The sequence below is a fragment of the Talpa europaea genome (genome assembly GCF_964194135.1).
Source record: "Talpa europaea genome assembly, chromosome: 7".
Taxonomy (NCBI): domain Eukaryota; kingdom Metazoa; phylum Chordata; class Mammalia; order Eulipotyphla; family Talpidae; genus Talpa; species Talpa europaea.
This window is the reverse complement of record NC_140074.1, coordinates 3,772,825-3,800,816: the sequence shown is the minus strand read 5'-3', so window position 1 is coordinate 3,800,816 and position 27,992 is coordinate 3,772,825. Positions and strand designations below refer to the sequence as shown.

The window sequence follows — 27,992 nt, the reverse complement described above, 5'->3', positions numbered from 1 at the left end:
AGTATGGGGGACCCCAGGGACCTTTGCCCTCACCTGGACTCAATCGGGGAGGTGACCAAAGAAGACTTGCTGCTCAAATCTAAGGTAAAGGGCCAGGCCCCTTGGGGCTGAGATCCACACCCAGGGCCTGCGGTGCAAAAGTTTCTGAAGCAGGGGAACAGCTGGCTCCCGCATAATCTCTGCTTCACCTTTTGTGTAAAGCACAGCAGGCATCTGTGGGAGGCTTGCTCCCAGGCTGTGGCCTAATAGCCATTACTGATCATTTAAAGCAGCCCTCTGGGAGCCACTAACTAATGGGCCTGCCCATTAGCTGGTGGGGCCGAGGCACAGAGCCTTACTGAGACTGGGGCTGAGTCATGCCAGAGCTGTCCCTGGGCATGAATGTGACCTGAGGGGGCACAGGGAGGCTCAAAGCCAGAAGCGGGCCTCTTTGAATGAGGAGGGTGCAGTGTTGTCTTTTTTGCTCAATTAAAGGTTTTTGAATAGGTAACACTTTCCCATGGGTTAAAACTGAAACAGCATTAGATGATAAATATTAACAAGTGCCCCTCCCGGCCGGTGCCTGTCCTCCGATCCCACCCTCCGGTCACTCCTAACATTAGTTTCTTCTGTATCTTTTTTTTTTTTTAAGATTTATTTATTTATTTATACAAGCACTGGGTACAGTCAGAAGTGTGGGAGGGTGAGAGAATTCACCAGAGCCAGAGTGGGGGAGCAGAACAGACAGACTGACTGAAATACACTGCTGAGGGGAGCAGCGGGCGTGGCAGGAGAGGTCTGCGCGCCATGTGGGACCCTCACCGGCGGCCAGGGATTGAACCGGTGCAGCAGAGGCTGCGGGCAGCTTCGCAGCCCAGTGCTCAACCGCTGCGCCACCAGGGGAGGCCCCTCTTCTGTGTCTTTTCAGAGTTTCCTTAGGTGAATAGATGCAAATGTACTTATTTTTCATTGCCCCTATATGTATGTAAGTGGCAGCTGCTGGTGACCCTTCTGTAACTTGCTTCACTCACATGACAGCGTGTCTTGACGCTCGCGCCACATAGCCCATGACACGCATTCTTTGGTTGTCTGGAAGTCGTGTCTCTTTCATTGTGTGGATCCTTCACTCATCCTCTCTGGGTGGACACCACGGCTCTTTGCAGCCTCTTTCTGGTGCAGAGATGCTGCTGTGAGTGGGCTGGGAGGGATGGCCCTGTGATGTGGACAGGCAGGTAAGGGCTGCACTCCCAGCAGTGGAGTCCTGGGCCAGAGGCCTGGCACACCTGGCTCTTCCTTCCAGCCGCCTTGGGGTGCTTGTTCAGCCCTCTGCACCAGCAGGTTCTAGGCGGCCGCCCCAGCTGATTTAGTCTGGGCCTGCCTGAGGGAGTGGTTCTTCAAAGGAACGGGGGCTGCTTTTGAAGTAGTTTGGCTGCTAGAAGTGGGGCAGAGCCAGGTGCTGGTGTGCTCGCCCACGGAATGCTGGGCTTCTGGAACAGGTGAGACACATCAGGAAGATTTCCCTTCCAGAGGGCTCAGAAACTAGGCTGATCCAAGATCAGGAAGAGGAGATGAAGGAGGTGGGGAGAAAGAGAAAGAACCTGGGAGTCTGGGGCTGGAACAAGGTGGGCTTTGCCAGTGTCAGGGCTTCTAGGGCAGCAAGAGCCTTCAGAGCCTCCAGGCCTGCGTTTCACAGTGTGTTGGCTGTGCCTCTCTGAGCATCTAGAAATCGACAGAAGGCGTGGGCCTTGTTAACAGTGCCCGAAGTGGCCAGGGTATAAACAGGTGGTTCATGTGAACTGTAGTGAAAGTGTCGATGACAGAGTTTATTAAATCATCAAGGCGGGCTTTAAGCCTGTGAAATAGTCTGACAGATTCTCCTACAGTCCCCAGTTTGAGTCCAGCTTCTGTGCCTTTTACAGAGTCGCATGTGTGCAGAAGCAGCACAGGGACAGTGTGTCATTGATGCCAAAATGTAATCATCGCTGACAGGTTTTGGTCCATAGGTTTAGATCTTTTGATTTCCCAAGTTACCTTGATCTAAAGAAATGTCGACGTCACCTACGCACAGAGGAGGGCAAATGCCAGGATTAAATCATGACCCTGACTTCCAAAGCATTGGTAGTGGGGACACAAAGGCCAGGTATCTGCCGTCCACATCTTCTTTGACTGACTTCTTTGGTCATAAGCAGGGTCGTTTCTGCAGGCACCAGATTCCTGCCTGCTGCTTCACAGAGCAGGACGGAGCCCACACTGCCTTCCAGCTGCTGCTAGGCCAGGGGATGGGATCCCCGATCCTTCACACTAAGTTCACTCTCCCGATGGAGGAAATGCAAATGGCTGAGGAAGGTTAGGAAAGAGGGGAAAAAAGATGTTTAAGTTCACTGGTGGCTCAGGATGCGGCTAATGAAATCAAGTTGATAGCATCTCCAGGCGGGCCTGTCACGGAGCTGCTCCTTGAGGGCCGCTGGAGCAAGGGGGAGGGAGCCCCGTACCTCAGAGTGGGGCAGAAAGCACCATAATCCTCAGAGTCCACCTCTGGGAGTTTACCTTGTAGCCATCAGTACCACTCAGGGAGGCACAAAGACAGCAGATTTATAGCAATGGTTGTGAAAGGGAAAAAGCTGGTGGCAGTTTGAATATTCATCAAAAAGAAAATGGGCAAATAGGTTGTGATGTGGCCTACAGTAATCGCCACAGAGGGCAGCACTCCGAGTCCGTCTCCCCACCGCTGGAGGCATGTTGGGCATTGTAGAAGCGTAGTTGGGCACTGCTAGGCTAGCTGTGCACGGACATTATTCAGGGTACGGATGAAGTTGTTACAAAAGACCCCGAAATAAGTGGTTCAAATGACTGTAGTTTAATTTCCTCTCACAGAACAGTCCAGAGGTAGGTTGGATGGTAGGTGGCTCTGCCATTCTCGCCATGTGGCTCTCACCCCTGAGTCCAAGGTGGATGCCCCAGCTCCTGCTGCCACAGCTGCACACTACCTAACGGGAGGGGAGAAAGTGCAAGGGTAGTAGTGCAGGACCAGCCAGCACTGGCCCCCCCTGTCATGCCATCAACCGGACCACCATCCTTGATAGTGGTGTCATCCCCTTTGGTAGAACTGAGCCCCGTCATCGCAGCGGGGGGCGGGAAGCAGCCTGGCTGGCCATGTGCTCGGCCCAGAACCATGCATCCTGTCAGGAAAACCAGAAAAGGGAGACACTGTCAGACAGGAGGCAGCCTCTGTTCCCAGATCACCAGAAACCTAAGTGTTTCTTGTGGGCAGCAAATACAGTGAATCCTAATTTGTACCAGGCTCTGTGAAGTCATGGGGGCAGGCAAGACAGCCTCTCGCTCTCTCATGCAGCCTGCACTCGGGGCGGGTGGCTTTAATGCCTGCAACAGAGAAGGAGCCGGTAGTGTGAGGAGAAACTCTAAGGGTGCACCCTGTTTACTCAAGTTTTGTTTATTGATACTTTGTAGGTCTTACCTGATCACACTTGAGAATGTTTTTGTGGGCACAGAATAGAAAACAGCCCGCTGTACAGGAAAGGTGCCCTGTGCGATCTGGAGGCCTTTCCAAGCTCGGGCTCCGCGAGCGCCTCCCAGGCCCCTGACGTTTTGCTCTCCTCCCTCATCTCACGCAGGGGACCTGCCAGTCATGCGGCGTTACCGGGCCGAACCTGTGGGCCTGTCTCCAGGTAAAAGCACCATTGCAGCCGTTTGGCTGGTTACCCAGGCAGGAGCTCGGCCTGCATGTCTCGGGTGTGGAGCCCTAGCCAGGAGGGCGCCCGGGTCAGCTAGTCCCTGGGCCGGCATTAGAACTAGCCAGAGGAGAAGGCCACTGGGAAGATGCTGGCTCAGGTGATCCCATCACACGACAGGCAGGACTCCAGAGCCGCCGGGTGCATGCAGCATGTCTCCGAGCCCGGGAACCACTACCCAGCAGCCTTCTGTCCCGGGGCCAGCCGGGGCTACATCCCTGGCTCTCACAGGAGATGCTGCCTGTGTGGATGCAACCCAGTAAACTCGGACCAGGCGGGGTGGTTATTGCTCACTGGAGGGCTCATGGCGGCGCAGCGAAATGTGACGCTTTCTACTGAACGGTGGCATTTGGGACCATTTTCTTTTAACTTTATGGTCTTTTCCAAAATTTCTGCAGTTAAGTATTGGGTTTTATAGTCAGGAAAAATGAATGCAACTCAAAATTTCTTTCTTTTTTTTTTTTAAAAGATTTATTTTATTTATTTATGCATGCAAGGATGGGGGGTCTAGGCCAGAGGTGCAGGGGTGAGAGGACTCACCAGAGACAGAGTGGGGAGCAGAGCAGGCAGATTGACTGAAATACACTGCTGAGGGGAGCAGCGGGTGAGACAGGAGAGGTCTGCTGCGCCGTGTGGGTCAGCTCCCTGCCTAGGGATCGAGCTTAGGCCTCAGTGGCTGGGGATAACTTTATAGTACTGAAACTTTACCCCTGCACCACCAAGGAGGCATAACTTGAAATTTCTTTAAAAACAAAAACACAAATAGAATAAGCTAGCCAGCCTGAGGGTGTGAGGACCTCACAGTTCAAGTCTCTTGGCAAAAGAGCTGGGGCTCCCACACCCTCTGACCTGTCACTTGTGGTAGAGGCTGCTGCCAGACACCATCTGGGCCCCCAGGGGACAGTAAGAGGCACAAGACGTGGTCCTACTTGTGGGAGCCCATAGTCCCCGCAAGAGACAGACAGAGAAAACTCATGCAGAAAATGACGCAGCCCTCATGACTCAGCAAAGGTCATTTCCTCAAAGGCCCTTCCTTGCCTGGGCCACAGACCACCTGTGGAAATGGCCCCTGCTGGTGGGGAGGAGGGGCGCACTGGGGAGGCGCTTGAGCTGGGCCTTGGAGGATGGACAGGTTTGAGATGGAAAGTATAAGGCTAATGGCAGGGGCTCCTCCCATCTCCTCCCCACATGGGGCACTCCCCACGTGGGTCAGCCATGGGCCTCAATAGCCTCTGCCCATTCAGTTCTCCCCATTAGAAAATGGCCATGAGGCCCAGCCTTCCCCACAAAAGTGTGGTCCAGATAACGGCCCTTCAGGAAGTGGGGTTTTAGGGGCCAGGGTCTGGGTGGCCAGTAGCCGGCCTTACCTTGGCCGAGGTCCATCACAGCTCTGCCTACACTGCTTGCAGGAACTCAGTAGCCTGGGCATCCTGCCTGTCTCACTCCAAGGGCAGGGGCAGCTTTTATAGTGGCCCTTGCCCGATGTGAATGTAACCTCAATCTCAAGCCCCTGTGGATCCTATTGGGTAGAGATGGGGCACTCGCTCCTGGCACTGCCCACCGGGCCAGCCCCATCCACCTCCTCCCTCTCCCCAGGTCTCCTGCCCCTATGTTGGCTGTGGAGAATCCTTCGCCGACCATAGCACCATTCACGCACAGGTGAGTGTGGTGGCCAGGAGCGCTGGCTCTGCCAGGGTGCAGCCCCAGCCTACAGCCGCGCTGACCTCACGGAGCCTCGGTGCTGGTGCTATGTGTGTGACAGTCACAGCGGGCTTGCTGCAGGCGGAGCCCTCAGCACAGTCCAGCACGCGGCAGCCCTTGGCGGGGTCGGGGTGGGGGGAAAGAGCCTCTGCTGCCGGGTCTTTTACTGAGAGTCCAGGGGCCCTCAGCAGACAGGCACCAGATAGGCCCATGTCTCCTTGTCCTTACTTGGGATTTTGTCTTCCAGGCAAAAAAACACAACCTGACCGTGAACCTGACCACCTTCCGCGTGTGGTGCTACGCCTGTGAGAAGGAGGTGTTCCTGGAGCAGCGGCTGGCGCCCCACCCACCAGGACCCTCGCCCAAGTTCTCAGAACAGGTCGGGGGTACCATGTTGGGTTGGTGTGACAGTTGTTGAGGGTGGGCACTGTGACCCCAGCATCCGTGGGACCCGGGCTGGTGGGGCCCAAATGGCATCTGCCCCTGGCCAGTGTCCCCAGGTGGCTCTGAGGAGCTCTTGTCAGCAGATGCCCCCTGAGGCCCATCCACATGCCAAGACCCCGGGGTGGGGGGTGACGAGACACCAAGGTGACTGAGTAGGGCCTCCCTTGGGGAGCTTGCAGGGGGGAGGCCAGGTGTAAGTGCGGGGTTGGGACTGGGGCCTGTGGGGAGCTTGGCCACCCCAGGTCTAAGACACTTCCCAAGGGCATCACAAGTGGTCCCCGCAGCTCACTTCTGGAGCACCCTAATACACCTGAAATAGAAGACAGCTGCAGTAGAGGCGCGTTGTTTGCCTGTTGTTTTCCTTTGTTTCCATTTTTCTCTAACTTATTACCAAAAAGAATGATGAGGATTCATTATTGCAAACATAATCCCAATCTAGGAGTTCCCAGGGTGAGGACACCAGTGTCACCCCTTTACATAGAGTCCTCTGCCCTTCTCCTCCTTCCACCATGATTCCTCACTCTGAGCCCTTAACAGGACCCCCCACAACACCCCCACCCTCTGAAAGCCGTCCCTATTGCCGTGGCTGACGAAGGGGAGTCTGAATCAGAAGATGATGACCTGAAACCTCGAGGTAAGGGCCCCCAGAATAGTGGTGGGGGCACTTGTGGGTCCCATCAGGGGCTTCGGTGGCTGCTGTGACAACGTGGTGGCTGCCCTTGGAGTGCCAGCTGCCCAGGCAAGCCCCAGAACCATGGCCCCCAACATCTTGCTCGCCGCATGGTCCAAGGCAGTCCAGCCCCTGCGCCCTGGCCTCCTGCCTGGACCATGCACATGGTGGGCCGGGCTGGGTGGAGGCAGAGGAGTGTTTGATGCACTCAGGTCACCGTGGTCATGTGAGCCTCAGCCACATTCACTTAGGGTTAGGTTCCCGCAGCCAGCCGGGGCCACCTTGTGCCGGGTCTGGGGGCTTGGGAGCTGCAGCTCCTCTCTAGGTGTGAATCAGGAGCGTCCTTGCCAACTCCCTCCTCATGTGCTTTGGCTTCTAGGCCTCACGGGCATGAAGAACCTGGGAAACTCCTGCTACATGAATGCGGCCCTGCAGGCCCTGTCCAACTGGTAGGTTGTCACCGTGTCTGGGAGGTGGGGGAGCGCGCCCTGTCCCTGGCAGAGCCCTGAACCAGCTGCATCAGCCCCCGGGCTGTGCTGTGGGTGTGCGTGGACGCCTCTGCAGGGGTGCGCACCAGAATCCCTGAAACTTACATGCCCTTCGACCCAGCAATCCCTCCTTCTGGAATTTCCCCTGAGCACATAACCAGAGAGGTTGAAAAAGTTTTCTGTACCAGGATGTCCGTCATGCTGTTGGCTATGGTGCACCGAGCCTGAATTCCCAGGAGGCCGGCCTTATATTGCGTGCAGGAGTAAAGGGTGCAGGGAAGCGCTGAAGGAAACCCGACAGGGTGACAGTGCATTAAATGGGACAAGGCGGTTACAGAGCTGTGGTGCCGCCCTGATTTAGGGAAAAGATTAATTTCCATTCAGGATAGGCCGTCAGGTCTCCAGAGTCCCTCCTGGCTCGGGATCGGTGCGTGTCTGTATGTGAGCGGGAGGGCTGAGGGGCGTCTGCATATCTGGAATCTGCCCAGGTCTTCAGAGTGTCCTCACGTGGCAGGATCACGGTTGATTATTACAGTCTGCTTGTCTGCATTTTCTACTTTTTCCACCATGAAGGTGTATTTGCTATGTGATAAGTTTTAGAACTAGGTGGGAAAGGGGAGGGGACTCGCCCTTGGACCTGGGCAGTTCCCACGGAGCAGGCTGGCCGAGGCACAGGTGGTGGTCTCCCTTCATGCACCAGTCCCCGGGCCACAGGCCCGAGGGGGGAGGCTCCTCCCGCCCGGAGGCTGGTAGTTTCCCTGGGCCACCATCACAGGGAGCACAGACAGGGCGGCCTCAACAGCGGTTTATTCTCCCACAGTTCTGGAGCCCAGAAGGCCGAGGTCAAGGCGTCTACGGGGGTGGTTTCTCCTGAGACCTCTCCCCTGGGCTTGTGGACGGGTTTTCACGTCATTGTCCCTACGTGCATGTCCATGGCCAGATTTCCTCTTCTTACAAGGGACCAATCCTATTAGATTAGGGCCCCCCCGAGATCTCATTTTCACTTAATTACCTCTTTACAGACCCTGACTGCAAATACAGTCACATTCTGAGGTCTCTAACGTGAATTTGGGGGGCACAGTACTGTGGGATACGCTGAAGGAATCCAGACATCTGGATTCCCATACTGTGGGATCCAGACATCTGCAGGCGTTTCTGGCTCCAGGGGGTCCCCTGTGTACCCCCAGATGTTACACCTCTACCCTCCACCTAGCCCTTTCTGAATGCTGCCGTCTCCTCTGTTCTCTCCTGACCGGGCTCGCTCCGCCGCCCCCCAGCCCTCCGCTGACTCAGTTCTTCTTGGAGTGTGGTGGCCTGGTGCGCACGGATAAGAAGCCAGCCCTGTGCAAGAGCTACCAGAAGCTGGTCTCCGAGGTCTGGCACCGGAAACGGTGAGCGGCCAAGCCCCTCCGCAGCTGCGGGAGGATGGGTGCTTTTCGCTTGCCCCCTCAATCGAGCCTGGCCATGCTTTGCCCGGTCGGTGCTCACAGGAGCCCTGCAAGGTTGCGTCTTACACTTCGGGGAAACTGAGACCCAGAGAGATTGAGATCCCTGCTTAAGCTCACGCAGTGGCGCAAGGTAGAGAATTTGGACCTGGCAGTGATCTTGGCTGGCAGCCGCGCCTGCAGACATGCATGGTGACCACGCCGGGGCCTTGCTGGCGGTGCACCTGGGCACTCTCCCTAGCGGCGGCGGTGCTGACGGGCCGGGGCTTTAGCTCCGTGTGAAATGAACTTAAAGGCCAGAAGCTTGGGTTAGGTCCAGGAAAAGTTAAAACTGGGTATAATTTATGATGGGTACGTGCAGATATATTAAGTGTAAACGATTATAACACATTGTCTTGCTGTTTAATTGCAGCTCTGTAAGGAGCCACGTCTGTGTGTTTGCGTCTGTGTATTTCCATGGAAAAGTCTGGATACCTTAATGGTAGCTCTTGCTGGGAAGTGCTGTTAGTGGTGATGCCTCTTTGTTGGGCGTCTCTGGAAGTTTAGATTTTTCAACAATGAGCATGTGTAACTTTTGAAATGAGAAAAAGTGTAATATTTTAGAATGGAACAGTTTTAAAGTGGGCTTGTCCTGGGTTAGCGGGAAGTGATGCCATCTCAGCCAAAGCTCTGCCCGGTTGAGTCACAGCTGACCTTTCCCCTCTTGCCGTAGCAGTGCGCATGCCCGCCTGGGCTCCTGGCACTCTCAGTCCGGCCCATACTGCTGGCGGCCGCCGCCCTGGGAGGAGAGAGGCCCTCGGCAGGGCGCCTGCGCTAATGGTCTCGTCTTCCTACAGCCCAAGCTATGTGGTGCCCACCAGCCTATCCCATGGGATCAAGTTGGTCAACCCGATGTTCCGAGGCTATGCCCAGCAGGTAGGCCATGCAGGCTGCCCCAGGACACCCAGGGCCACTACCGAACAGGCCTGGCTTTGAACCCAAAACTGGCGTGGGGAATCGTGACAGCAGCTGAGTGTTGTGAGGTATCCTTTTGCGACCTGAGTCCTTTGTGTGCGAGAACATGGAGCCTCCCAGCCCCACTTGGCAGATGGGGAGACAGGCTCAGCGGATTAGGTCCCTGGCCTGGTCACTCAGCTGCTCCATCGCAGAGGGGAGATGTTTGCTGCAGCTGACCCCAGGGTCTGTGCATCTCAGCGCTGCATTCAACCCACACATGGTTTCTCATTCCCTGAACCATTGGGGCATGTCACTCGGGAAACCTTTTAATGATAAGTGTCTTTAAAATCTAGAGAACCCCTTTTGAAGCCAAGGCTGCCTTTCTGTTGCGTACAGACATGGGACCACAGCAAAGCAGAGCACTGTGTGTGTCTAGTCCCTCCAAGCGTGGTTCCGTGGTCCTGTCTCTGACCCAGATGGCTGTGTGGCTTAGGGTTCCTCCACCGGGCTGTGGGTGCAGCTGGACCTCTCTGGGTGGCTGTTTCTACTGCCTGGATGTGGGGGCGACGTCACTCCAGGGATGCCGTTAGCCCCACCACTTACTAAACAGTCTCTGCCACCAAGCGGACCCCATCCCAGGGGAGCAGCTTGGCACAGGCAGGTCCTGCTCCTCACTCAGGTTCCACAGTATGTAGTGGCAGGGGTGGAGTGCAGGCCGTGGCTAGGCCATCCCTCCGTGCAGAGTGTCTCATCTGTGCGAGGCACCCTGCCAGGCCCGGGCTTCTCCGTGCGGACACTGTGGATAGGACCCGGTATCCATCGGGACCCCCGAAGTATCCTCTCTGGATCCTGGGCCTTTGAGTCTGAGGTGTGGATGCAGCTGTGAGTTTCTGTGGTCAAAGGATGAGGGCCTTGGATGCTGCTGCTATGCTGCCACATTGCTGGACAGGTAGCGGACACAGAGCCCCTTTGTTAAAGGGAAGAATCAGAAAAGGAAGTTGATGGCTTACTGAAGGCCTGTTTCTTAAAAGAACTTTCCAGACACGGAGCACACATCTCTTCCTCCTCTCCCCACTGAAGATCAGCCAGCAGCTCATTTCTCTGATCTGAATGCTTGACACTTGGCTAAGGAAATCCATCCAGAGTCCCATCCTCCTTCCAGTAGAACTGAGGGAACAAGGACACTGGGGTTCTTGGCTGGGTCTGGCTACAGCACAGCCCCTGCCTCTCATGATCGGGAGCGGGGCCCAGGGCTGAGTGGCCGGGCACCGAGCAGCCCTGCTGTGGAGGGGGGCCGCCACCATGTCCTCTGACCTACTGCACCTCCCGTGTGCCAGTTCTCAGCTGGGCCAGAGGCCTCAGCACCCTGGCTTCCTGCTGGCTTGGCCAGCTGGTCCCAGGGAAGCCTGAGTGACAGTGTCACTGCTGTGACTGGAGCCTCAGCCAGCCTGCAATGGCAGCTTGGTGCAAGGCATGTCCGGACTGGCAGGAAGGTGGGAGGCACAGGGCCACAGGTCATGTCGTGGGAAGGAGTGGGCACTGGTAGGACTGGGAGAGCAAAAGGCCTGCGGGAAGACCAAGTATATAATCGGCCTGGCCTGCCAGGGGGCAGTGTTCCCATGGCACCCAGCCAGGTGCTCCAGGTGCACACACCACTGGTGTTGCTCACTTTGGTCTTTCCACGTGCTCCGTGCCCACCCACTCACCCGAGGTGGCGGCAGTGCTGCTGGTGGCGCAGAGCAGAGCAGGGTCCGATAGACTTGGGGCAGGAGTTCTCGGCTCTGCCTCATCATAGCTGCCTGGCCCAGAGGGTCCCTCGGCCTCTGAGCCTCAGCATCCTCAGCACAGCAGCGGCTGGGGCTGAGTGGCCAGGAGACCGCCGCGAGGAGGTAGCAGTGTGTCTGCTCGGGTGCCTTGGAGGACCCTCCAGTGACGTAGCTGGCATCCTGGTCAGCAGAAGCAGGGGGTGCGTGGCCAAGTCCTGCCCTCTCCCGGTGCCCTGGCAGCCCTGCTGATGCAGCCCCCATTCCAGGACACCCAGGAGTTCCTGCGCTGCCTGATGGACCAGCTGCATGAGGAGCTCAAGGAGCCGGTGGTGGCGGCGGCCATGGCGCTGGCAGAGTCCCGGGACTCAGACTCGAGTGACACAGATGAGAAGCGGGAGGGTGACCGGAGCCCATCAGAGGACGAGTTCCTGTCCTGCGACTCGAGCAGCGACCGGGGGGAGGGCGACGGGCAGGGCCGCGGTGGGGGTGGCTCGCCGGCTGAGACGGAGCTGCTGATCCCGGACGAGGTGGGCCGCGCCATCTCCGAGAAGGAGCGGATGAAGGACCGCAAGTTCTCCTGGGGCCAGCAGCGCGCCAACTCCGAGCAGATGGACGAGGACGCTGACGTGGACACCACCATGGCCGCCCTGGACCAGCCCGTGGAGGCTCAGCCACCATCCCCCCAGTCCACCAGCCCCTGCCGGACGCCAGGTACCCATCTGGGACCCACAGCACAGTTTGTCCCGCACTGTGTCAAGTAGCCCACTCGGCTCGCTGACCCACCCTCGGGTGCCCACCCAGGCTCAACTTCGGAGCCAGGACTCGCTTAGTTAGTGAGGCTGGTTGCAGTCCAGAGCCCACCCTGGGGTGAGCGCAGGCAGAGGAGAAGACACAGTGGGCTCTCGCCTCTGTCGCAGCCTTGTCCCTTCTGCCCCCAGAGCCGGACAACGAGGCCTACATGCGCTGCGCCTCTCGCCCCTGCAGCCCTGTCCACCACCACCATGAGGGCCATGCCAAGCTGGCCAGCAGCCCTCCTCGCGCCAGCCCCGTGCGGATGGGGCCGTCATACGTGCTCAAGAAAGGTTCGGAGGAGTGGGTGGGAAGGGCGCATCGGGGCTGGGCCGGGGGGATATGCAGTCTTGGGGCTGAGTGCGGGATTCCTGCCTGGGGCTGCCACCCCAGTGCTGGCTGTGGGGCGGGGCCATGCGCTGTGACTCCCCCTGAGAGGGGAAGGGAAATGCAGTCACACGATGTGTGTGGCCGTGACCGTGCCCCACTGCCCCAGGTAGGCCTGTGGGCGCTGGGCCTAGTCTGTGCTGTGTCCTCAGCCCAGGTGCTGAGTGCTGGCAGCCGGAGGCGGAAGGAGCAGCACTACCGCAGTGTCATCTCCGACATCTTCGACGGCTCCATCCTCAGCCTCGTGCAGTGTCTCACCTGTGACCGGGTCAGTTCTCCAGGAGGATCCTGGTTCTGGGGCTCCCGTGTCCCAGGCTTGGGGACAAGGCCCTCTGCCCTCACCTGCCCTCTAACGACTGGTGTACAGATATTGCACCATCTGGGCAAGGCAGCTCCGGGAGGTGGAGACCCAGGCTGACCTTCGCCTCCACAGGTGTCTTCCACAGTAGAGACTTTCCAGGACCTGTCACTGCCCATTCCTGGCAAGGAGGACCTGGCCAAGCTCCACTCGGCCATCTACCAGAATGCTCCGGCCAAGCCAGGTGCCTGCGGCGACAGCTCTGCTGCCCAGGGCTGGCTGGCCTTCATCGTGGAGTACATCCGCCGGTAGGCCTGCCCTCCTGCCCGCCGGGACGTGCTGGCCTTCCTGGGATTCGCAGCCTGGAGGGCTGGCGGGACTGAGGGCAGAGTCTGGGAGGGAGCTTGAGTGGAGGGTGCTCAGGAGTTAGCTAAGCGGGTGGGGCATGACCTGGGTTGGGGCTGACTGGGCAGCAACTGGATCCAGCACCTCCCTCCCCTTACCCACTGTCCAACAACATGCAGGACCCTGCTTTACCTGCCTGACCTCAGGACCCCACAGCCAGCCCAGGGAGGGGCCAGTGTGAGTGGGAGCCCTTCACAGATGAGAAACGCAAGGTTGGGAGAGATGATGTCACCTCTAAGGACATGGAGCTGGTGGCTCCAGGTGTCTGGCTCAGACCTCTGTCCGTACCTCTGTCCATTCCACCCTCTCTGGGTCTGGACAGACTTCAGCCCCAAAGCCCCCCAAGTCTATTCTTGCCTAGCCTTGTCAGCACCCAGCCAGAATGCCGGCCAAGCCAGGCGACTGCAGGGACAGCTCTGCTGCCCAGGGCTGGCTGATATGATTAAGGGGGACGCCTGCCGGCAGGTCTGCCTTCCCACCTGCCAGGACGCTGGCCTTCCTGGGGCTCCACAGTTCTTTGTCTCTACAGGTTCGTGGTATCCTGTACCCCCAGCTGGTTTTGGGGGCCGGTCGTCACACTGGAAGACTGCCTCGCTGCCTTCTTTGCTGCTGATGAGCTGAAGGGTGAGTGGACTGGCCTGGCTAGGGTGGGGTGCAGGGTTTGGTGGGTGTCTGTGCAGAGCCCCACTGACCTCAGATCAGCATACAGGTCAAGGTTTTGGGGACTCACTGACAGACATTGCTTCCAGAGTCGCACACGTTACTCCCCACCTCTCCGGCTGGGTCTATCCTCCTGAGCACGCCACCTTGTAGCTCTTTGGCTTTGCTTATTTTTATCTTTTACGCATTTTGGTGGTCAAAAAGGATTTCATGCTTTAGTTTTGCATTTCCTCAATTATTAAAGCTCCAGCATTGCTGCATAAGTGTATTGGCTGTTTATATTTCTTGGTAGGAAATTTCCCATTCCTGCGCTTTTTGTATTTTCTTGTGTTTGGGATCTAATGAGATCTTTTTCAAAGGGATTTTTTACTGAGGTAAAATACACATAAGCTAGCATTTGCCACCGTAGCCATCTGACTATGTTCAGATGGTCACACACGGTTGTGCGAACAATATCCAAAAAACAGTTCATTTTGCAAAACAGAAACTCCTATTAAGCAGCAGCTCCCAGGCCTCCCCAGTGACACAGCTGTTGAGCGCTGGGTTGCAAAGCTGCCCGCAGCCTCTGCAGCACTGGTTTGATCCAGGGCCACTGGGCGAGGGTCCCACATGGCGCACAGACCTCTCCTGCCGCCCGCTGCTCCCCTCAGCAGTATACTTCGTCAGTCTGCCTGCTCTGCTCTCCGCTCTGACTCTGGTGATTCTCTCACCCTCCCGCACTTCTGACTGTACCCAGTGCTTGTATAAATAAATAAGTAAATCTTTAAAAAAAAAAAAATAAGCAGCAGCTCCCTCTACCTGCCCCAGCAGTTCCGCTGGACACTGTATCAATGACTTACCTCTCCAAGGCCTTCTTATAAGCACCATGATAGACTATGTGTCCTTCCATGTCTGGTGTATTTCACTTGGCATAATATCCTCAGGGCCCAAAGTGGATGGCATCGAAGGCTGGGTACCATGTCTTTGTGTGGCTAGACCAGGTTTTGTTGGCCCAGCTGTGGGGCAGTGGGCGCTCTTGCTGGTAGCTGTTACGGGTGATGCTGTGAGCGGGGGGTGCAGATACCTCCCCAAGTCCCTGCTGTGTGTACTTTTGGGTCTCTCCCCACAGGCGGGATCGCTGGTTCCAAGGGATGTTCTGTTTTTAACATTTTGAGGAACTCTTTTACCATTTCCCATAGCATTTGCACCATTTTCCAGTGTCCTCAATGGCTCACAGTTGTTCCTGTCCACGCCACGTGGGTTATTCTGGTTTCCCCATGGCAGCCATCCTGGGGGCGTGCGGTGCTATCTGGTCTCCCTGTGGTTTTGACTTACATCCCCTGCTGTTTGGGCACTGAGCAGCTGTGCCTGCAGCCATTTGTTTATCTTAGAGAAATGTCTGTTCAAGTCCTTTGCCCATTTTTGTTGTTGTTGTTTTAATTTTTTTTAATTTATATACATTTTAAATCATTGTTCACTTTTAAACAATATTTGCTTCCCCCCCCCAGGGTAGTCCCCATAGAATTTCCTCCACCAGTGCACCCGAGCACCGTCACCTCAGTCCCCTGTGCTCCTCCCTCCCTCCCTCGGATCCCGCTCCCGCCTCCTCCCCTGCAGGATGTCTCTGGTTTATAATTGTCTGTCTGTTTTTTGTTGTCTTGTGTTGTGTTTTGTACTGTTATTATTTTTTTCCTCTGATGTCTTTTGGTTCCCCTGTATTCCTCCTATAACCATCTGATATTTTTCTTTTTCCTTCTGTCTTACCTCACCGAGCATAATTTGCACACCATACAACTGATAAGGGACTGATCACAAAGATACATAAAGAACTCACACGACTCCACAAAAACAAAGTAAACAATCCAGTCAAGAAAGGGGCAGAAAAACTTAAAAGACATTTCTCCAAAGAGGAAATGCAAATGGCCAACAGGCATATGGAAAAATGTTCAACATCCCGTATAATCAGGGAAATGCAAATCAAAACCACACTGAGATACCAGCTTGCACCAGTGAGAATGGTACATATCAAAAAAACTAGCACAACAAATGTTGGTGAGGATGTGGAGAAAAAGGAGCTCTCGGGCACTGCTGCTGGGAGTGCAAACTGGTCCTTTGCCCCTTTTTTTAAATGGGGCTATGGGGCGGGAGGGTTGCTGCTATTATTTACTTGTCTGAGTTCTTTCTTTAGTCTAATTATTGAGCCTTTATCAGATCTGCCGTTTGTAGATGTTCTCCTAAGCCATGGGCCACCAGCTTTTGTGCTGTGTTTCCGGGTCCACCAGGGCTTGAAGCTCTGATGGCGCCGTCAGTTGTGCTGCTGTGTTGCCCAGGCCTAGCGTCAGGCCCGAAGAGCCAGGCCCAGCACTGGATGTCCCCCTCTGTTTTCTTCTAGGAGCTGCACAGTGTGGCTCTCATTCTCCCTTTGGTCCCTTTGGTGGTGATTTTGCAAATGTTTGTAAGCGAAGGGGGACGGGCTTACGCACGAAAGCTTTTAATATGTTTTCTGCCTTTAATGTTGCAGCCTCCCCTCCATTTTCCTTTTTTATTTTGTTTTTGGTGCTGTCTATACAGGAGTTTTAAAAGTGTTTCTAGGGTCAGACATGTTCATTTTCTGCTTCGTGTGGATTCCATCCCTGGGCCTTCCCTCTGCCTTTGTTTTGTTTCCTTTTCCTCCTCCCCAGCTTTGTTGAGATGTGCCATGTGGCAGTTTAAGGGGCACATAGGGTATGTGGATCTGATAAGTAAGTGTATGTGTCTCAGAATGACCCCTGCGCTTAGTCACATAGTGTGTATAGTAAAAACATTAGTGATTTTGTGCACTATATGCCCAGAACTCACTATCTTTTAGCTGGAAGTTTCTACCCTTTCACCAGTGTCTCCATTTTGGCATTTTTAGATTCCACATGTAAGTGAGATCCCATAGTGTCTTCCTTTCTCTGCCATTATGTCACTTCCATCATGCCCTCAAGGTTCATCCATGTCACAAATGGCAGAATTTCCTTCTTTTTATGCCTGAGCAATATTTCCCTGTGTATATGTGTATCACGCATGTTCTTTATCCATTTACCCACTGTGGAAACTTAGATTGTTTCTGTCTCTTGGCTGTCATGGATAATGCTGTAATGAACTTGGAGGTGCAGGTAACTCTTCGAGAGAGTGATTTCATTTCCTCTGGACATGTACCCAGCAGTGGGGTCGGTAGAGTCTGTCTTTAACATGTCAGGGAACCACTGTATGGTTTTCCATCTTGGCTGTACCGATTTGCATTCTCACCACAATACACAAGGGTTCGCACATCCTTACCAACACTGGGTTATCTCTTGGCTTTTTGATGATGGCTGTTCTAACAGGTGGGAGGCAGAGCTCAAGCTCATTGTGGTTCTGATTTGCATGTCCCTGGTGATCCGCTTGTGGGCACCTTCTCCAGACCTGTCTTGTCCTTTGAAAAACCATGTCCAGTTCTTCTCACTGTGCATGGTTTTTTTTTTCCCTTTTTGCTATTGAGTTATATGAGTTCCTTCTGTGTTTTGCATATTAACCTCTGATAAGGCTTGCAAATAATTTCTCCTATTCCATAGCCTGTTGCCTCATTCTTCATTTTGTTAGATTATTTCCTTTGCTATGAGAAACTTTAGTATTATGGACACCTATTTGTTTATTTTTGCTTATGTTGTTTATGCTTCTGGTGTCATAGCCAAAAAATCATCAGGAAGGCTACTGTCACAGAGTTTTCCCCTGTTTTCTTCAAGGACTTTTACAGTTTCAGGTCTTACATTTAAGTCTTTAATCCATTTCCAGTTAATTTTTATTTTTTCCTTTTTAATCCCATTTTAGTCCATTCTGAGCAGCTCAATATAAAACTGAACACTAATTCTGAATTGCTGTAAAAGTGCAAGCTCTGCCTGCAGTTCAACTCTTTGATTAAATTACCTGTCACTTGGTAGATTTCATATAATGAAACCATCAAAATAATTAGTGCACTATGCTGAATTGATTGGAAAAGAACTTTGGAAAGAAAGGCTGGAAGATTACTAGTCATATGTTGCAAGAGTGTTAGTAACATTGCAATGCACATGTTATCAGCAGTAGATACATTGTTTTTTTTTATGATTCTAGCCTGTGTAGGAGCAGCTGAAGCTCCTTCCTTTCAGTTGGGGTGAGAAGGAAAAAATATTTTGTATGCAGTTTCAAACTTTCGCATGTGAAGATCAATTTTCCTCAGCAGCATTTATTGAAAAGGCTATCTTTCACCCATTTTGTGTTCTTTGCACTCTTGTCAAGCATTAGTTGACCACATGTACCCAGAAGTATTTCTAGGCATTCTATTTTGTTCATTGGGATCTGTGTCTGATTTTGTACCAGTTTTACCATACCATGCAGTTTTGAGTACCGTTACTTTGTGGTATAGCTTGAAATCAGAAAGTACAATGCCTCCAGCTTTGTTCTTGCTGAAGTTTGCTTTGGCTCTTTGGGATTTTGTGTGTGTGTGTGTGTGTGTGTATGTGTGTGGTTCCATATAAATTCTAAGTTGGCTTTAAAATGTCACTGAACTCTTGAAAGGGGTTATATTGAATCTGGAGATGACTTTGGGTATTATGGACATTAACAATATTCTTCCATTTCATGAACTTAGCATGAGTTGTGTCATGGTGTAGAAAAAACTCAGTTTTCCTCCTGTGTTTCTTTCCTATATTCTCACACTACTGCCAAATCCACAATACCTGTGACGCTACATGTATGTTGGTCTTCCTATCCCGAGCAATTCTGTGACACCAGCAGGGTATCCTAAAGTTTAACTCAATTCTGACACTATCCACCTGGACATTACACGAGGTCAGGCATCAGTCATTCAAGATTGCTCCCCCTCCGACTTCAAATGCCACTCACAAGTCCAGGGGGTCAGCAGTTCTCATGAACTGATTGTAGCCTCAGAGGTTCTGATGACCCTGATCTTGGGTTCGATTAATTTGCTCGAATTTCTTATAGAACTCAGATAAACGTTTTATGTACTAGATCACTGGTTTATCATAAAAGCATACAGGACTAGGATGTGGGATAGAAAAGGGTATTATACTCAGGAACAGCCAGATGAGATGGAAGAGTCACAGGCATGTGAGAAGGGGCATGGGGTTTCCATGCCTCTGAGTGCCTCTCCCTGAGTGTCCACGTGTTTGCCAACCCAGAAGCTCTACAAGCCCCATACTATGTGTATTTGTATGGAGGCTGCATTGTGTGGGCATGGCCAGTTATAAATGCCATTTCTAGCCCTTCTCCCCTCTCTGGAGAATGGGGGCAGGGGGAGGCCAGTGCTAAAAATCCCAAGTTTCTAACCATGACTTGCTTTTTCTTGTGATCAGCCCCCATCCAGGAGTCCACTAAGGTCACCTTGTAGAACAAAAGATGCAGCCATCACCCAGGAAAATTCCAAGGCTTTTAGAAGTTCTGTGTCAGAAACCACCAGGGTCAGAGACCAAGTATTAGAACAAGAGTGCTCCTAGTCCTGCCACTGCTTGGGAGATTACAAGGAGTTTAAGAACTCTGCACCATGAACAGGGGTGGAGGAGGGTGGGGGACAGAGACCAGTATGTATTTTCTGTTATCCCAAAGTCATCTTCAGTTTCTCTCAGCAGCGGCTTCCAGTGTTCCGTATATAAGGTGTTTTACCTCCTAATTATTTTATTGTTTCTGATGCTATTGTGTTGCTGTTTATTTCTCCTTTCAGTTCTGTTAATACTTGGTTTAAATACTCATGTGCGCCAATGTTGGGTGCATATTTGTTTCCAATGGTTATACCTTCTTCATGGGCTCCATTATGCATATAACGACCTTCTGTGCTTCCCGGGACCATTTGGACTGACAGTGTGTTTTACCTGATGCAAGCACAGCCCCGCTTGCTCTCGTTTGCACACGTCTGCTGGAATCTCTCTCCACCCCTCCGCTTCCCCCCTGTGTGTGCTTACGGCCCAGGCGGATCTCTTCAGGCAGCGCGTTGTGGTTTGCTTTCTGGAGTGTAAGTCGCTGTGTCTCCTCCCCTCCTCCACCCCTGCTGACCTGTGTCCCTTATTTGTGTATTTTTTGCTGCAGGTGACAACATGTACAACTGTGAACGATGTAAAAAGTAAGTGCATCCTGAGGGCTTCTCCACTTCCTGTTTCTGACCTCTGTGGCCCCGGGTCCTCTCTGAGAGCCCCATCACATGAGAACGGGCAAGGCACGGGGCATTTATTAAAGACCTAGCCGCGAGCCACCTAAATCTGGGAAAGGAGCAGGATTTCTGATTCCGGAGACTCAGAGAGTCCCAAACATCAAAATATCAAATAGACACACCCCAAGATAGAGTCCCATCGAGCTTCTGGAAACAGATGACAAGGAGGGAATGCCAAAAGCATCAAGAGAAAGAAGAGTAACCTCCGAGAAAACCCCCCCTGGGCTGTCTGTGGACTTCTCAGTGGAAAGCTCGCAGGCAAGAAGGGAGTGGCAGCAGATGTGTAAGGTTCTCAAATGAAAAGATTTCCCAACTAGAAAATTTTATCCTGCCAGATTATCTTTCAAGACGGAAGGTGAGGTAAGGAGCGTCACAGGAATATAAAAATTAAAAAACAAAAGATGCAGCCATCACCCAGGAAATTCTGCCCTGACCACGTGGAGGGGACAAGGGTAGGAAGGGAGCACACCTAGCCCTGCCGCCCCGACACTGGGGTGCTCACCATCTCCTGCTCTTTCCTGGCAGGCTGCGCAATGGGGTGAAGTACTGTAAGGTCCTGCAGCTGCCTGAGGTGAGTAGGGCGGCCTCCTGCCATCCCGCCTGCCAGGTCTGGACCATGGTGAATGGTGGTGTTTGGGCATAGACTGACCCTCCCTGCCTGGTTTTGAGCTAATGAGACATAGTGATTCACTGCTGTGGTCGAGAGACCTGGGGGGGTCTCGGGCATGGAGAAAGCTCAGTGTTGGTGTGGTACTTAGCACCCCCTCTCCACAGCCTCAGCTCTTTTGTCTCAGCAGAATAGAGGTGCCCTGAGGGACCACCTTGAGTAAGACAGCTGTGGGGGGAGAACAACTGTCGGAAGGCCTTTCTGAGGAGGTGACCTCTGAGTGAGCCCGGAAGAGGGCAGGTGCTATCTGCTTCATGGAGGGAGACTAAGGTAGAAATAGGGGAGCAAAACCCTGAAATAGGAACAGATTTGGCTGAACCAAACCCTGTGACTGGAGCATAAAGAAGTGGCTCAAGATGCAGGTGCCTGGGGTGGTGCTGGGCAGGTCTGAGAGAAGTCTTCTAGAAGTTGGCGCCCACAGAACTGGTTATCAGGGTTCTTTAGATGTAAATGCAGGGCCAGTAACAGCCTGCTGTCCAGCCCGGCCAGGCTCCGCGGGCTCCCATCTCGGCCACCCATCCTGTTCGTGCAGCTGGGTCTGGCCGGCACATCTGCCTTAAGCATGGGGTGTCAGGCAGCCTTGCTCTGCTGCCGTGCGCACCCCTTACCTGTGTTCTAGTGGAATTGGCCTGGGCTGTAGCCAGGACTCTTCCTGTCACTTCCACCTCGATGGCAAGACTTGAGTAGCTCAGGCGGTAGACTCGTGGGTGTCCTGGAGCCCTGTCTCAATGGACCTGTCAGGTTCCTGGAGTCCCAGGACCCCGGCCAGCCCTGGAATCACCTCCCCCTTCCCCTCCCCTTCAGATCCTGTGTATTCACCTGAAGCGCTTTCGGCACGAGGTGATGTACTCATTCAAGATCAGCAGCCACGTCTCCTTCCCGCTGGAGGGGCTCGACCTGCGCCCCTTCCTCGCCAAGGAGTGCACGTCCCAGATCACCACTTACGATCTGCTCTCGGTCATCTGCCACCACGGCACGGCAGGCAGTGAGTGCAGCCCTCCCCCGCTCTGGCCCCGCGCCCCGGAGTGTGTGTGACCCGCCTGTCCCCTGTACCCCCCCCCCGCAGGTGGCCACTACATCGCCTACTGCCAGAATGTCATCAACGGCCAGTGGTACGAGTTTGATGACCAGTATGTCACTGAGGTTCACGAGACGGCGGTGCAGAACGCCGAGGCCTACGTGCTCTTCTACAGGTGTGGCCTGGCGGCCGGCAGGCTGCGACAGCTGAAGGACAGTGGTGGGGCCCCGCCACAGGCCGGGTGTCCTGCCCCTGCTCCCCTGGGCTTTCCTCTGAGTGCGTGTGTCTGGGGAGGGTGGGAGAAGTGAGGGGGTGGCACCCCGACGGGTCTAGGTGGGAGGAGCTTTTAACCAAGAGCCTTCTGGCTGCCAAGGGAAAAGCCAGAGACCTGGAAGTGGAGTCGGGGTTTCTGGGGTGGTCCTGGGGGCGGTGGAGGAAGCTAGAGCTCAGGCTGCCGAGATGTGGCAGGTCGCTGAGGGTTCCGGCTCTGGATGCACCCATATGGGTGGCAGGACCCAGGCCAGCCACTCCCCCTCCCCAGGAAGAGCAGCGAGGAGGCCGTGCGCGAGCGGCAGCAGGTGGTGTCGCTGGCCGCCATGCGGGAGCCCAGCCTGCTGCGCTTCTACGTGTCCCGGGAGTGGCTCAACAAGTTCAACACCTTCGCCGAGCCCGGGCCCATCACCAACCACACATTCCTCTGCTCCCACGGAGGTGAGGGCGCCTCCTCTGGGGCCTGAGAGCCGGGGGGTGGGGGGGACAGGCTGAGCCCCCAGCTCTCCTCCCCATCTCCCTCCGCAGGCATCCCGCCCAACAAGTATCACTACATCGACGACCTGGTCGTGATCCTGCCCCAGAACGTCTGGGAGCACCTCTACAACAGGTCCGTGCCGGGGAGCCTCTTCAGAGGGGCGGCTGGGCTGGGCAGGAGAGGAAAGCGGGGGCAGGAGGCCACGTCACCCCCACACTGCCCTGCAGCAGGTGGCAGATCAGTCCGGAAGCAGTGCAGGGGCCTCGCACTGTGCAACTGCAAAAAATGTCAGGCTGAGTCAGGCACAGGAAGCTGCGGGCACCTCTCTCTGCGTCCGGCTCTATATCTAGCCTGTTCCCTCCTGGGCTCAAATCCACCAAGACCGAGAGTGTGTCTCTGCCGCCGGGGACCTGCCTGGCCTGCTCCCTCTGTGTCCGGGTCGGCCGATGTTCCTCAGCTGGGTGCTCAGGCAGGTGGGGCAGGAGAGGCCGTTGTCTGGTTGCCCCGTCTGCTTGCAGGTCAGCTGCAGAGTCTGCCCTCCTCGTGTGGGTGGGTGGGTCAGAACCCACAGGAACGGGCAGCTCCCATGGGCATCTCCCCTCCCACCTGCAGGAGGTCCTGCAGCCTCGGGGTCTGCCAGGCAGGCTTTGGGGGGGCTCCAGGTCCTACCAGGAGCCCGGAGAGGAGTGGGGGTGCCGCTCCATGCTGTATTTCATTGCCTGCCCGCGCCGGCGGGTGCCAGGCCAGTCTGGTGAGGGGAGGCCTGTCCTGGGTGCTGAGACAGTGTCCTGGATGGAGAAGGGGGAGCCCCTCCACGGAGGACAGTCGTGGCTGCCCCCCTGCTCAGGGCTCCTCTCTCCCTCCCACCTGGTGCAGGTTTGGGGGCGGTCCCGCCGTGAATCATCTGTATGTGTGCTCCATCTGCCAGGTGGAGATCGAGGCACTGGCCAAGCGCAGGCGGATCGAGATTGACACCTTCATTAAGGTGCGTGGGGGGCTCTGCCCCCGCCTTGCTGGGCACCAGGGGATGAGCACCTCTGCGGTCAGACTTGGTGTGGCACTGCTGTGGGGCTGCTTCCTCCTCAGTTGGGGGCGCTGGCCTATGTGTTGTAACCTGTTAGCATCCTGGCCTCTGCCCACTGGATGCCCATGGCCACCAGAATTCCTTCCAGACACTGCCAGGCGTCTGGGGGCGGAGATCCCCCATGAGAACCCTTGGGCTCTACAACTGACATGGGAAGTGCATTCAATGAAAAGAGCGAATTCCAAGGGAGAAGCCAGTGGGTCCCATCTGGGAGGGGACTCCTGCCCCCACGCTGCTCAGGGCTGGGGCATGGCACCGAGGCTCACCCTCATCCAGCTTGGGGCTGTCAGGGACGCTATGGGACACCATGCTTTGTGGGTACCGCCACATTCTCTCAGGTGGGGAGTATGGCACCTGCTGAGTGTTCTCCATTGAGTTAAAAAGTGGCCTGGAAAGAAAGTCACAGGTCAGCGGCCGTCTGAGCGGCAGGAGTCTCCTCGTTGACCTTGTCTGGGAGTGCTTCCCTCTCAGCCTTGAGTGTCTGGTATTTTGTACGCAGTGGGGTGAAGATTTGGGGGTGTGGAGACCTTGGTGTTGACCTTGCCTTCTGCCCCCTCCCCCCGCCAGCTGAACAAGGCGTTCCAGGCCGAGGAGTCGCCCGGCGTCATCTACTGCATCAGCATGCAGTGGTTCCGGGAGTGGGAGGCCTTCGTCAAGGGGAAGGACAATGGTGAGTGGGGCCAGAGTGGGGACTCGAGATGGACACGGGGCAGTGGCCCCTGAATCCCAGCGCAGCCGACCCGTACCTGTCCAGTAGGCTGCCAGTGCCACCCTTCCTGGCGTGTGCCCCCAGCATGAGCAGAGAACAGAGGTTCTCAGCCACGTCACTAGGACCCTGTCCCCCGGGCCAGGCCGCCCAGCACCCACCTCCCTGCTGCAGCGGGACAGAGCATGTTGTTCTGCCCTGCCTCTCCATGCCCCTCTCTCTGCCAGTGCCCAGGGGAGGCAGGCCCTCCTGCCAGACCCTACCCTTTGACGATTCTGTTGCCCTAAATAATAATTTAGCTGATGGGCATTTGAGACCTCCTAAGAAGCACTTGGAGACTGTGTTCTCTGGCCCCTGGATTTGCAGAGGTGATCATCACAGGGCAACTCCCAGAGCCCCCACGGGCCTGCGCGAGGAGCGGCAGAGCCTGGGCCCTGGCCCACGGGTGGCAGCTCACCTTCTCTTGGGGTTCACGTGGGCTCCCACACAGGGGTGTGGGGTGAGGAGCCAGCCAGCTCCGACCTGGTTGAATACTTTGCCTATCTGGGCTATTGTCATCCCAGGCTGGAGGATTCCCCGAGATCACGGGCACATGGGAAGGGTGCCTGGAGCACGCTGGCATCAGGGACAAGGGTGTTCGGCCAGCACCAGCTCCTGCCCCCCCGACCCCAACACAGCAGGTCTAACACTAGCACTTGAGTCCTCAGACTCTGCGGGCTCAGGGTGCCTCAAGGCCCCAGCCCCAGGGCTGGTGTAGCGGTGCACTTGACATCACAAGAACCTCCCCACAAGGAAAGTGCCCCTATATCCGGCACAACCTCTCTGGATAGCAGGTGTGGGCATCACACCTAGAGGGTGGCTCTTACCTCTCAAGGAGAGGGCATGGAGAGGCCGGGACTGGGGGGCTGCCACAGCTAAGTCAGCCCAGGGGTGCCGAGTCTGAGCTGTGTCTGTTCCAGAACCCCCTGGACCCATCGACAACAGCAGGATCGCACAAGTCAAAGGAAGCGGCCACATCCAGCTGAAGCAGGGTGAGCCTGCCCCTCTGGCTGCCAGTCCTGGTGCTCTGGGAGCACCCCCCCGCCCCCGCCAGCTGCCTGTGCCGGCCGTAATGTCTACCTAGGGCAGGCCCGGCGGCCCAGATCCTGGCCCTTTGCTCTGACCATGCCTCCCCTCGCCTGCCTGCCCTTCGGGTGAGCCTCACCCTGGGAAGTGAGGGGCAGCGGCCAGGGGCATGCCCTCTGGGTCTCCAGAGAACCAGCTTCTGCTGGGAAATCCCCCGGTTTCGTTTAACAACTTGGCACAAAGGCCAGTGGTCCCCCGACCCCCAAGGTCTGCCCTCTGGAGCCCCCCTGCTTCCCTCAGGGGCCAAGGCGAGCCCCGGCTGACCAGTGTGCTCCTGGGGGGCAGGGGCTGACTATGGGCAGATTTCTGAGGAGACCTGGAGCTACCTGAGCAGCCTGTACGGCGGCGGCCCGGAGATCGCCATCCGCCAGAGCGTGGCCCCACTGCCGGACCCCGAGAGCCTGCACGGGGAGCAGAAGATTGAGGCTGAGACCCGGGCCGTGTGACTTGGGGGCCCGTCTGTAAGTCTCCCCCATCCTCCAGAGACCCTCTGGCGTCCCTCTGAGTGTGGAAGAGCACGTCCTGCACAGCCACCCCCCGGGCTGTGGGGGGGCCCCGGCTGTCCCCACAGGCCCACCTGGGCCCTCCCCCTTGCGGAGGGTGTTTGTGCCTGGAAGACAGGCAGCCGCTTGGGGAGCCGGCCTGTGAAAGGTGGGAGAGTGGTTTCGGTTCGCAGCGGGGAGCGCCGCGACCCGGCAGTTCCTGCACAGGTGGCTGTCGCGGCGGCCCCAGCTCTGTGACCTTAGCTCGGGCCCCTGTCCTGGCAGTGCCCCACCCCCCACCCCCCCCCCCGTCACGGACATCGCTCCCCAGATCGGCCGTCGCGCTAGCTGGGGCCCAGCGTGGGCCCCTCGTCAGGGGCTGTGACCTTGGGACGAGGGTCCGGGCGTGCCTGTTGCTTCCCCGCCAGCGCCTGGGGCCTCGTGCAGCCCGAGGCTCCCGTCGCCGACTCCTCCTGAGGGTCTCCCCGCACCTCCGGGTGTCCCAGAGGCTCCTGCCCTCAGAGTTTCCTGCAGGCTCAGGACTCCTTCGTGGCGGGCACCCAGGAGCGGGCGCGGGTTCCTGTCAGCGGGGCTGTTTGTGCCCCTCGCCCTGTGCTGCTGAGCGGCCGGCGGCCGGGCTGACCGCGCCCCACCCGGGGAACCGGATGATGACACAGAAATACCTCCTGTTGCTCCCGTTTGCTCACTCGCGCAGTTTCGGGGGGCTGGTACCAGAGAAAACGGACTCCTCCTCTCTCCCCAGCATTGTCTGGAGCCGGAGCCGGGGCCGGGGTGGGGCGGCGCTGGGCAGCTCCCACACGTTGGTCCCGGCAGTGTGTGGTCCGGATGAGGATGGAGGCCTTCTGGCCGCAGGAGCCGCCGCGGGTGGCACCAAAGCCCCGGGATGAGACTGCAGGGGACGCACCTCCTGAGCACCCATGCCGAGGGGGCTGGGGACGGGGTCCTGGGACCAAACCCCCAAACTACGGTGGCCTTCAGTCTCCGCAGAAGCGGATGTCGGGATCCCAGCAGGCGGCTCTGGTGGAGCCTGAAGCTCTTGCAATGCGCCGCTCGCGTCTGCGATCCGGTTCCTTCCCCACAAGGCAGCGAGTGGAGCGGAGAACAAGCCCCCGCTGGAACCCCTGGACCTCCATGACCTCTGCCCCAGCAGCCAGCGGCTCCCCTCGCAGACCTCTCCCAGAAGCGGGGATGTCCCCGTCTGCGCCGGCTTGTTTGTGTTGAGAATGTCACAATAAACCCGCAGGCTCCCCTTGCTGCCCCGTCTCCAGCTCACTGCAGCCTGTCCGGGCCGGGGCGCGGTGGGGGTGAGCGGCGCAGGTGCCCACGAGGAGGCGGCGCTGCCTGGCTCCCCGAGACCACGGCCGCCTCTGCTGAAGCACCTCCGGCCTCGGCGGGGGTGGCGGGTCGTGGTCGGGCCAAGGCCAGTGAGTCCACCCAGCCTCCCACTGGCCTCAGCCACCCTTGGGAGCGCCTCGCGCCTGTGGGCCCGGCAGGGGCCCGCCCCATCCCGGCCTGCCCTCTCCAGGCCGCCTCCGCTCCATCACAACACCTCGGTTTCTGGGGGCCGGTGGGGCTCTGAGGTCCCAGACTTGGGTGCCAGCGTGTTACAGGCCTGGTGGGTTGCGTTTTGTTTCTGCTCTTTGGGGGGCAGGGTTTAAGGTTGTTTTTTTTTCTTTCAGTATTTAAACATTCACCTGTGAACTCTCATTAGTCTTGAGTGAGAAACACGTTCCACATAGAGCTGAGAAAGCGGCCGTGGCCAGTGCACAGCCACCGGGACCCTCTGAACATGCTAGGGCCGGGGCCCGCCCAGCCCCCCATGGCCTGATCACACATGCGCGTGAGGCAGTTTGAGCCTCGCTCACACGTGAAGGTGTGTGCGGACCCCGCGCACGCTGTGACGCTGCCTAGCTGGGCACCAGTGAGGATGGAAGCCCGTCTGGAGGCCCAACTCTGGAGGTTTGAGACCTGTGGGAGGTGCCGAGTTGCCTCACAGCCTTGCTTTCCTAGCTCCCGTGAGCCATCAGACGTGTAAGTGTCTCCAACTCAGACGCCGGGGCCGGCCGCCGGCGCGTCTGCTGTGCTCCCCTCATGCCGCGGAGGGGGCTGCGCTGGGGGTGGTGGGGTGCTGGTCAGTCTCTGCCCTCAGCTGGGGCCAGGGCTCCTGGCACAGTGAGCGTCTTTAGAGGCACCAAGTGCCCCTGCAGACTGGGGAGCTGCGTCGGAAAACACCTACTGAT

At 56.5% G+C, this 27,992-nt stretch overlaps 1 protein-coding gene across 1 annotated transcript; it reads left to right on the top strand.

Moving 5' to 3' along the window:
- Positions 1-3: 3 nt before the first annotated feature.
- On the top strand, positions 4-27,006 carry USP20 (ubiquitin specific peptidase 20; the record flags this gene model as incomplete). Its single annotated transcript, XM_084236568.1, has 24 exons — positions 4-84; positions 3,612-3,665; positions 5,325-5,387; positions 5,677-5,808; positions 6,411-6,507; positions 6,923-6,992; positions 8,309-8,422; positions 9,313-9,391; positions 11,445-11,889; positions 12,117-12,260; positions 12,507-12,622; positions 12,788-12,960; positions 13,587-13,681; positions 19,781-19,814; positions 20,427-20,472; positions 21,373-21,553; positions 21,635-21,761; positions 22,128-22,297; positions 22,385-22,466; positions 23,211-23,319; positions 23,986-24,088; positions 25,084-25,155; positions 25,535-25,710; positions 26,495-27,006. 23 exons carry the CDS (start codon positions 4-6, stop codon positions 25,693-25,695), a joined length of 2,748 nt encoding a protein of 915 aa, XP_084092694.1. The 3' UTR covers positions 25,696-25,710; positions 26,495-27,006.
- Between the last annotated feature and the right edge of the window lie 986 nt (positions 27,007-27,992).